The sequence below is a fragment of the Hylaeus anthracinus genome, unplaced genomic scaffold (assembly GCF_026225885.1).
Source record: "Hylaeus anthracinus isolate JK02 unplaced genomic scaffold, UHH_iyHylAnth1.0_haploid 12000, whole genome shotgun sequence".
NCBI lineage: Eukaryota > Metazoa > Arthropoda > Insecta > Hymenoptera > Colletidae > Hylaeus > Hylaeus anthracinus.
Window position 1 is genome coordinate 2,249,246 of NW_026534347.1, and position 11,203 is coordinate 2,260,448.

The following is an 11,203-nucleotide window of genomic DNA, read 5'->3' on the forward strand; positions in this document are numbered from 1 at the left end:
GATGTTGCAGTTCATAATTGTTATACATCGTTAATTATGGATGATTTCGTGCGAGTGCAACGAACGCGACGAAGCTGTACACATACAGATACGATGTACTTTGTTACTCTTAATTGTATAACGATAGTTACATCGTTCCGAATTTATTTATTATTAAAGAGTTGGAAGGTCACGTTGGAAGAGAACTCAATACGGCAAAGAGAAGGTAATAATATTGTTATTCTACGTATTATTAGTCTATATATTAGGTCATTGTCTGTTAGGTTACTGTAAAAACACATCATTTTTTAAACCACACGTAATAAGGATAACAATAAAAGAAATATTAATGGAAAAAGGGAATCGTCGATCAAGAAAACACATTGCAACATCAGAGCGACGAAAAATGAAATATAAAATCGTCTATCCTGCTATCCTACTCGTAATTACGAATCGAGTTTCTCGTTTATTTCGAAGCGCAGAAAAATATATTGCAATTGCACGATCCAATTTCTTCTCGAAACATTAGTCGATTGAAAAATTTGTCTTCCGGAGACCTTGCGTTTCCTTCTAGAAGATACTCGTAGAATCTCAAAATTTTACGTTGCTCTGTTTCCCATAGATGTCGTCGCAGACAACCCAACCCTTCAATTTTCCACCTAACGAGACTTGTTATTATTACCAAGAGGATAACAACAAAACGTGAGAACTTGGAGGATGAGAAGGTCGCTCAAGAACCCAACAAAACCAACGATAAACAATGGAGATCCTTCAGAATGACGTCACCTCGACAATATTCATTGAAAACAAACAAGTTTTTCTATCTTCCAACCGTAATTAAACGCGACTCCAATTTCTTACGTGCTTGTTACCACGACTCTATCCATTCCCCCCACCCCTTTCTACGCAACATTCAAAGACGCAGCGAAGATATATTTCCATAACAGGCGTAAAACGCGACAAGCGCGAAAAATGTTGTCCATTTCGCGGCCTTTTACACGAAGAATCGCGTTTACGGGGGCGTGAGAGCCGCCTCTCCGCGTTCTTTTTATCAACCAACGATATCTCTGGCGGCTCCGTCACTGGATGGACGCCATTACAGCTGACGAACCGTCAGACATCTCCTGATTGGTCGTTCGCCGAGGGTAGTAGGGGAATAGCCGCGCCGTAGGCGGATTCAACGTTGGCGAGCGGTCGCACCCTTCCTAATCACAGACGAACAAGCAGTCGTCGGTACAACATCGCGAATATTCGTGTCGCGTCACCTGGCCGTTATCGTCGAGCCGGCAGTATCTTTCCGCGAACGGGTCGAAAGGGACGAGAATCGTTCCCATCGCGCGCTCCTCGATCGAACATCGCCACAGTGTCGCGTGAACCGGAAGCGTTCTTTTGTTTTGGTGCCCCGCCAATGTGACAGTTTAGAGACCGAAGGACGAGCTCGAGCAACAGTAGCTCCCATTCGAGCAACCGGCGTCGATCGACGTGGAACCATCCCACGAGTGTCTGTGTTCAGAATCCTCCAGTCGAGAGATTCCAGAGAGTTCGGGAGCATGAGGTAGATACATTTGAACAAGCATCGAATGTAGTCGTTAGATGTTGGAGCTTCTAGAACGCTCTAATCGCAAACTATAAATACGGTAGTTTCGGTTGTGTACCCGTGGTGTACGAAGGGACCGATCGCGATTTCACACTGGATCACTCGTGTGTCTGTAGTCGGCCGATTTAGACGTGTCCAGGATCGTCCGAGTTGGACTCGTCCCTGCGCGTGTCTATGTATGAACCAGTGATTGGAAACCCCGTCTTTCAGCGGCTACAACTACGTCCACCCCTATCATCGCGTCGACAGTGATCTGCGGCCGTGACGGGTGCACGGCGACCACCGTCAACATGACAGATATAGGCATTGGCATGGTGTCCTACTACAATCCTCTGGCGATGTACAGACAGCAGCAGCAGTCCACGACCGGTCAACAGCAGCTCGCCCAGCAGGTCCAGCAACACGCTCAAGCGCAACAGGCGCAGCAACACGCCGCCTCGGCGACCACCGACGGTGGCCAACAATACTGGTACGGATGTCCGCACGGATACACCCACGGCCATCACCAGCCACCAGGAGCCCAACAGTATCTGGACCACACAGACGTTCTGCCAGGTTGGCACGCCCACCACTACTCGCATCTCCACTATCAGCACCACCAGACCTACCAGCAACACCAGCAAGCCCAGTTGACCAGCGTAACGGACTGGAGCGGCGACGAGACGAATCCCGCGGTAGGAGCTGGCGAACCGAGCCCTCCCATCACAGTCAGCGGAAGCGAGATCAGCAACCCTGGCACACCGTCCACTCCGCCTGCGAATAACAACAACAGCATCACTGTTAATAATAATAATAACAGCACCACCGCTAACAACAACAACACAACGCCCATGAGGCCCACGCAGATCAGGAGCCCCTACGAGTGGATGAAGAAGACCTCGTACCAGAGCCAACCGAATCCAGGTTAGTGGAATGGTTACTTTTTCGAGAACATGTTAGAGTTGAGAGTTTTGTTGAATGGTTTGTTTCTGGAGAAAAAGTGAGGCTTGGAAGCTTTGTCGAATGTCGCCATTTGTTAAAGGAAGGTTGCCTTCGAGGAGGATGTGAATCATTTTGAGCTCTTGATTGAGAATCTTTGGAGGGATTGAGACTTAAAGAGAATCGCGTTCGTGTTAATATTTTTTTCTTAGAAGTTAGAATAATTGATTTGCATCAGAAGTCTTTGGCTTCTTTTGTTAAGACTTGTCTTCCAAAGGGAGAAGATCGATTATACATTCTCCGTCTTTTCAACTTCCGGCACCGTTCAATTTCTAAACTCTCGAGCTAAGATCGATCAATAAATAGCTACGTAGATGTTTCCATAAGAATAAAGAATACGCGTTAAATTGTCAAAGCTGTCTTCACAGGGGTTGTTTCTATCCAAGAAGTAAAATCTAAGATCTCACTTTCTTTGGCGCGTTTAAAACCGTTTTATCATTGAATTAAGCTCCCAATAATAAGTAAACTTCCGCGACACGAACCGTTTGCGGTCTCAAGAGCGCCTGTGGGGCCCGGCAAAGTTTAAATTAGAGGTTTTCCCAGACAAGACATTCTGACGACCGATATCTGTGGCACGTTCATTTTCTATCTTATATATTAATCTTGTCCTTTTGAAGACGAAAAACGTCCAATAACTACGTATATCCCAGAAACCAGTCGCCATTTATTGTTCCGAAAGAACCGTGATGTTACCTGTGGGCCTCTGATCCTTTTTCACCCTTGCTGCTCGAAGTCTACGCGCCCAGCAAAGTAAAAACGCCATTAGGGTCCTTAAACTTGTAACGTAATCTTCATTGTGTATCATAGAACGTACTACAAGCATCAAATTCAATGACTCTTTCGAACATCGAGTTCTTAACATCGAGTTGGAGAAACGTAAAGTTTGTTTGTTCGACGTTAGCCAATATGGAGATCCACAGATAACGCGATTCGGAGTAATTGGTCAAAATCGCAATGCCATTTTGACTGCGTCGAGCGCAAACGCTCACGCCACTGGCGCGTTAATTGCGCCCATAAAAGAAATCCAATAAACGATAGCCGAAACAATGTCAGAAACGATCAATTTGACGTTTAATTCGCGGACGGCGGTCTCGCTTCGGCCAGTTGAACTCGCCGACACAGAGTTCTAATTGCCCGTATTAAATTGATCTAATTGACACGCGTGATGGATGAGACGAATTAAAACTTTTCCTGCTAAATAATACCGATAAGCGGACTGCGGATTTTATGCATTTATGACGCGTACTAACATGGAAGACAAAAAATACCCTCGCGAATAGGCGCACTTAATTTAATTTCATTAATTAATACGACAATATTAATATTTTCTTTCATTTATTAGTTGACGAATGGATGTACTCTCGTTCGTGGACATGGTGACGATAAACGATCGAAATATTCTTGGCTAACTGTGGTTAACTTGGCTTTGAACTCTTACCGAATTAAATTTCGAAGCTTGGTACGGGAATCGTGGAACATTAGGACGTTCGGCTGTGTGTATACCAACATACTGTATTTACCACGCGAAGAGCGTGTCTACCCTTCTAATGAAGCTATCTCGAGAAGTACACATTATACAAGGTGTGCTGTAAGCATGGATCCGGGATGGAAGCTATTCTACGTGCAAAATTGAATTGAATCGATAGACTACCACTGTGTTATCATAATAGCTTGATAAATTCGGTAAATGAAAATGTACGTTATTCGTCCGTGCTCCAAAATGTCCGCCGCGAACGACGATACGCTTCGTGCTACGCTCGCGTTTAATTTGTAAATGTCCACGAATTTTTCTATGCATTCAAACCTGTGTTAGCATGCAACAGCTTATAAAATAATTGAACGTGTTTCTATTCAGAAATCAGCTTCTATTGATAGAAATTGCTCAATAAAAATGGCAAGGAAGGTACGGAATAAGCGATCAAATGTTCAGATAAGAAAGATTCAAACAATACTAACGTCTAAAGCACATCTCGCGGAAAGATTTACATGAATCAGCACATTTTCCATTACGAACAGAAAAACCAATTTGAAAAGTCAATGTCCAATTCATGATATATACAACCATAAATTAACTCCTCTGTAAGGCACCATAATTTTCAATCAAAGTACAAAGACCACAGAAACTCTATAAACGTGTACCAAAAATAGATTCGCGTGGATTAATCCAGGAGACGTTATCCGTGGCTCGATTGGGTGAAAAATATCGTAGATGAAAAACATTTTTTAAGGAACAACCGCGGAGGTCTTGGCGTATTACATGGTGGTTGGCTATAAACACGTCTCTGCGGTCTAGATACGGCGAACAATGTAAACACGGTAACAGACGAGCAAACATCTAATTGCTCTCAAATATTTGTGAGATAATCTCCGCGTCCTCTTGGTGTCGTCTCGAATTTTCAACCGGTCCAACCAAACTGTGTACTCGGTACGCTCGAATCTTAAGAAAGAAATCGAGTAACCAGAAAAGCAAGTGAAACCTTTCTTTATTCTTACGATCGTCGTACAACGGGTGTACTTTTATTAAGCAGTCTGTGTTCGTTTAAAAACAAAACTTGTTTCTATGAGTTTCTGTATTGAAATAAACTCGAGCTATTAACGATAATAGTCTTAATAAAGCAACACTAATTACGATAATGTTCATCCTGTAAAATGGCAGTGGTAGATTCACAGACTTTAACCGCTACATAAATATTTGTATAATATATACGCGTTTCTTGACTTGCGTGGATTTTGATTATTCTAGTAAACTTGCCCGTGGTGTCCTAATTCCTTGAGTACAGTTTATCGTTCGGGCCCGGAATTTCTATTCGCACATTACGAAAGATTTATGGCTTGGAAAACTGTGACGCAACTTGTAATTCTCGAAGGAACTGTAGCCGACCTGTAAATGTAGCCGACCTGTAAATGTAGCGTCACCTTTGGTAAAGAAAAAAAAATAAAAGGAATTGGACGAATCTTATGGAATTAATACAGTCCCAACGCAATTTCTGATTAAGCAGCTTCTTTTTCTACTGTTGCAGTGTGCAACGTAACTGCAAACTGCAACGCAAGTGCAGTTTCAGCGATTCACGAGCTCTGCGCCCTTGACGCCCTTGGTAGGATAACAATTACGTTCGATTATTGTCATTCGTACGTTATATTAATAATCGTGATGAGTGTGTTTGGTATCTTGGATTGTACCGTGGTCTGCATGCGTCGATTGTTCGTCAGTTATCGTTGTAGCATGCAAATTATACTCGAGTATCGTTTAATCGCCATTCGCATTTAAATTTGGCATGTATCGTTCCATAGAATTTGAATTTATGCAAGGAATGATCGCTGATATTTTATGTTCGGATTGGTACGGCGCTTTTTATTCGATTTCCATTTTCTTGAAACACAGGACTGGACAATATTTCATTTGCTTGCATAGAGTAATCGTCGAAATTAATAGAAATTGAATTTGTTTAACTATCACACGATCTCGTTTTTAACTAATTGCAAGGAACGATCTGTATCGTGGAATGATCGTCGAGGCATCGATGCGACGAGTACTCAAACTTCTCTCACCCTGTTCCTTCCTGCTGCTCAGTTACACCCCGTTGCTGCTCTTTCTTGTACCATTTCACGACCGTGCGACCCTCCGATACCTTCTAGCGGCTATTATCTGCATTTTATGGTTATATTGCAGGCAGCCGCTGCCTCGTATAACGACGACCTCGCATGATTCAGTCTTCGTATTACAATTTCGTGCCGAGAGCCGCGGTTATTCGCGTATTTCCATCGGTGTGAGCGTGTACGCGATGGCGTGCGACTTTTTTCTCGTTGCTATTTGTTGGTGCTCCTTCGAACGACGCTCGCTCGACTCGTAATGGCGGCACGCGATTTCTCCAAGGTTTTATTGCAGCCGCCATTTTGGTAGCCTTTGCTCCGCGAGGGAGGTGGTCGCGATCGAGATAAAAATCATTTTGGACGATCCTCATCGACACGGAAAATCTTCTACTCCCTTGGCGTGAGCGAATCCATAACCGAAATTATAGTTTCTATAAAATTCATTCATAATTCCTTTAAAATTCATTCGTAATTTATTTCTGAGTAATATATACACCATTAGAATGGTTGTAAAACTCATTTATCCAAAAAAAGGCAACAACTATTTTATCCAGCAATTTATTATACAATCCGCTAACGAATGCTTCACGCTTCTTATTCCTCGTTCTTCTCGGAGTAATTCGTTCATCGCGACATTTCCACATAAACTTGAAACGCAAATTTTTGTTTGATCGACCAGCCTGTCGCTAGGAACATCGTCTGTGTTCATGGCCAACCCTTGCTCCAGAGGGTTGCTCCACATCGACTTGCAATGTCAGCGAGAGGAGTTGGTTCATCGAGAGCTACAATTATGTCGTAAATCTAATCGAACGGTTTGTTTTGACAACAATAAGGGATAATTAAACTTAGACGGCCGCGGGGATTCGACGTGGACAGTGTTTCCTCGAATCGTTCGTGTGTCTGGGTTTGTCGAGGGAAAGACGGCTCCGTTCGCAACGATCGGCTCACGAGCGGTTTCGTTCTGTTGGACACGGGTCAGTCATCGTACCCAGACCCTTTTACATTATTCGCGTCGGTTTTGCCCACAACACGAGGCCCCACAATTAAGTGGCTGTCGCTGGGCAATATAATAATAAGGCGAAGGGCAGATCGGGGACAGGATGCCCAACAGAGAGAGTCCGAAGTGTCGAAGAAATGCCAAGACGCTCGATTCGAGGGTAAACGTTGTTTCTATACCCTCGATCCGTCTAGGGTATGCATACTCGGACATTGTCCCCAGGCTGTCGCCATATAACCGTTCCTTTTAAGCTGTCCAATAAAAGCCTGCTCCGACCTGTTCTCTTCTGCGTTCGAGATGGCCACGAATCTTATCTAGATAAAAATTTTGAATGAAAGATAATATGTCCGTTCGCCACGATGCGAAAGTCGATGATAAAGTCTATGGTATTAAATTCAACGGCTATCGTTATTTTGTGAAATGGGGAATATGAAGTTCAACACTGAACCAATCGAAATTTATTTTTGTCTATTTCTACAGCGATCCATCAAATGATTGGTATCAAAGACACTCGAATTGCATGTGAAAATATTTCACGTGATTCTAAATTGAATAAGTCGCGAAACAATCATATAGAATTTTTATATTATAGCCAATTTGGTGACCATAGCCGTGTTTGAGTTAAATAGATTAGTCCTCTCTTCAGATAAGTTTCATTGTAACTTCAGCAAACGGTAATCTCACTCTGATATCTGAACCTCGTTAGTGTTGGTGACCAAGATAAATAGTGCGTTTCCGCATTGGACTGCACCGCGTCACGATAACGGACGGTTTTCTGCCATTTGTTGTGTGGTCGTTTGCTGAAATCTCTGGTTCGCAGGTGAACGAGCACACGTTACCAACGATCGCCGACTTTAACCGGTGTGCATCGCGTGGAAAAGTGGAAAATCGTTCCTTATCGCTGATATTTTATTTCAATTCGATTGCCAAATAAATTGCGTGCATGCAGCCAATCCCATAAACATTCGTGCCCTCTATGTCTATTAATGAAGTTTGACTACATTGAATAACAGTTCGGATATCGATAAACAATCGATTCACTTACGTCCTCTTGAAAAACTCTGCGCATAAATTAGATGCACTTGCTCGCTTCGTCGGCAAACGAGATACCTTCGGACGCGCGTAGGACACTTGATATGCAATATACAAATGTTTCGCGGCACAATAGAGGTAATTGTGATGCCACTGACGAATGGTACCCGTGCGGGCGCGGAATCGTCGGTTAGAGCGATGCGAAATCTGTGGGGTTGTCGGTTTAGGGGGTGGAGGAGACTCGAGGGCGTAGCACACTCGCAGGAAAAGCGAGGCACGCGCTTTCACCATTTCGCGTGGCGAAATGGAAGAGCAAACGCTGTAATGGGGTGGCAACGAGCCCCAGGAGTCCTGTTTCTTTGCTCCCTTGGTTTGTCTCTGGTTCTTCTCTCTCCTCTCGTTGGCTTGTACGCAAAATATTCGTCGTCTCTTGCTGCCGCGGACATGTAGATGTGTACCCGAGAGAAATGGTCGTGCGGAACGACGAAATTGTGTCGAGGAACGAGAATGGCCCGTTTCGGTTGATTAAAGACGGAAGACGGGTACCAATTTGCGGAAAGCTTCGCGAGCGTTCAATTTTATCATCGATTCGCGTCGCGACGCCGACGGGGAACCTCCGCGACGGAAGAAGTGGTCGAGGGTTGCAGAACACGGTTCTTCGGGGTTCACGTTCACCGAGTGATCTCCTAAGCGATCTACTAAGCGAAATTGTTCCACTTGATCAATTTTAACAGATTGTTGACCGGTCATGAGTTAACTCGTGTTTGCACTTGCATTATCTATAGTGTTATGTTGGTAAAATATAAATAAAGTTTATTGGATTTTATTTAGATTGTTCAACTCGAATAGCTCAAGCACCACTAGGCTAATATGTTGACTGACCTGCTGTAACAATTACGTTATTCAGAGTATCATGGGAGATCGAGTGTTGACAAGGTGACGGGATAATCGTAGGTGCGAGTTCCGGTATCGGAGAGATGAAAAAGGCCGACGGTAATCCTTGCCGACTCACACAGCTCTCAGTTCTCCCCCTTCAAACAACGCTCTCCTCGGGGATTCCGATAGACTTTTTTGGATCGAAAAGTTGGAGTGGCACGACTGGCGCGGCTAAAAATCAAAAAGACGGAGTCCACACCTTCGAATTGCCGAGAACACTTTTCGCCAGTTCGTCTCGAACTCGAAACTTTTTCCCCTCGTCTACAGACACGCTAAAAAAGCTGGGTTCGAACCTGTTAGAAATCAAAGGAACTAGTTATGCCAGAGGTCGAAAATTCTCAACTATTTTTGTTGCGTAAATTGAAATCTTACGGAATCTTAGTTTAGCAATACCTTCTTCGCCTTCCTCATCCGCTATTTGAAATTTGTATCCAGATACGAATTTCGCGCGCAAACACGGTCGCGAAACGATCGTTGAGCTTAAAGTTTCTATGCGCGTAGCAAGATCTGTCGCAATTAAAATAACGCCGCCGTAGGGTTTGGAATATTTCGACTCGATGACAATCTCGAAAGATAAAATGCCTGTCGATAAGATTTAATGATGTTTTATGTTTGTTTACGTGCATCGGGTTTGAACGGCGATTATACTTAACATGGCAAATATTTGCGAAAGCGAACAATACGCGGCACGACGAAAACGAACTAATACGTGATTGTGGTGACTTTTTTTTTTACAATCCCGGACTTATTGCCTTACGAAACTCGGTGTCGTTGATTGTTGAATCGCGAAATTTCGTGGAAATTTAACGTGAATCAAGGAAGTTCAAGGAGGGCTTTGGAGAGGAGGCTTTTCAATTCAGATGGCTCGAACTGGACAATTCCTTTTAACATGATTGCCACATGTCGGTGAACAGGGCTTTTCAGCTACGGAATTAAATAAACATTGACTGCCAAATTACGGCATATAAATCTTCGGAAATTAATTTATCGAAAAATAGCGAAACCTTTCGCTTCAGATAGACTTCCCGTTAATAATCTGTTGCTCGGATACCTTGCGAGTTTCGAAAAACCTGTCTGCTTCTCGCGCGCTTCCAATAGTTCCATAAACTTTCCAAAAATCGCACGCTCGTTCTTCTCGATTCTCGAAAAAGTGAAACCTCTCGACGGATCGTAACCGATTTTCGTATCCATCTGCATTCATAAAACGCACCTTATATTCGCAACAACGACCGTTTGATTCCAGGTGGAACTATCGTCGGCGTGAAAAGCCAGAAGTACGCGATAAGGATCGGGCTGCAATCTGAGCGAGCGAAAAACTCGAAATTCGACGGAGCCGTAATATATTGTTCTAATATTTGGACAGACATTGATACGTGTATTTTCAAATCCCGTCGACACACACACACGCGCACGCACGCCTCCACGCTTACACCTTAGATCTGAATTCACGCTTACCGTCTAACACTGTTCGTTTGGTGAAACGGTAAAATTCGAATTGCTCGTCCTTTTTCTTTTATTATTATTTTCCTTTTTTATTTCAACTTGGTTTCTACTTTCGCGCGACGCTGAGTAATCTTCGAGATTTCGTGCCAGCCATGCTGGATCTGGCTATACATACCATCGAAAAGTCTAAGGTCGAAGCTTATTCGTGATGTCTCGAAGGCCTCCAGCACTCTTATCGAGGAGTGGTGGATTAACGTGCACGCCTTTGATCTCGCCGGCCTGCCTTATCTAATCGTTTTCCTTTCTCCCGTTCCGACCCCCGTTCCCTTCCACGTTACCACTGTTTCACTCCGTCCCGTTCCCTCTCATTTTGTATTTCGTACGCGTGTAATCGTTTCGAATGCCACGTTGAATTCACACCATCATCGATACGCTTGTCGGCTCCTTTTGCCATTTTCTCGAGTTTCTTTGTCGATGATCCCCGTGTAATTCCTCCAATTTTTATCCGAAAATCCAATCGAAAGAACACGTATTCCTTACCGAGTCTTTGCAATTACATAGTCGTAATAATTGGAGAATAATTAGAGAATAGGAGTAGGAGAGAGAGAGAGAGAGAGAGAGAGAGAGAGAGAGAGAGAGAGAGAGAGAGA

The 11,203-nt window shown here is 43.8% G+C and overlaps 1 protein-coding gene across 2 annotated transcripts in view; it reads left to right on the top strand.

The window, feature by feature from the left end:
• The first annotated feature begins 1,205 nt into the window (after window positions 1-1,205).
• LOC128890231 (homeobox protein CDX-1-like) overlaps window positions 1,206-11,203 on the top strand; it is a 15,843-nt gene continuing 5,845 nt past the window's right edge. Inside the window, exons 1-2 of one of the 2 annotated variants that reach the window (XM_054148546.1) lie at window positions 1,206-2,479; window positions 5,575-5,649. In XM_054148546.1, the coding sequence (XP_054004521.1) occupies window positions 1,867-2,479; window positions 5,575-5,649 (688 nt within the window). In that variant the 5' untranslated portion in view covers window positions 1,206-1,866. The remainder of the gene's footprint in view (window positions 2,480-5,574; window positions 5,650-11,203) is intronic. The other variant, XM_054148547.1, reaches the window with a different exon arrangement.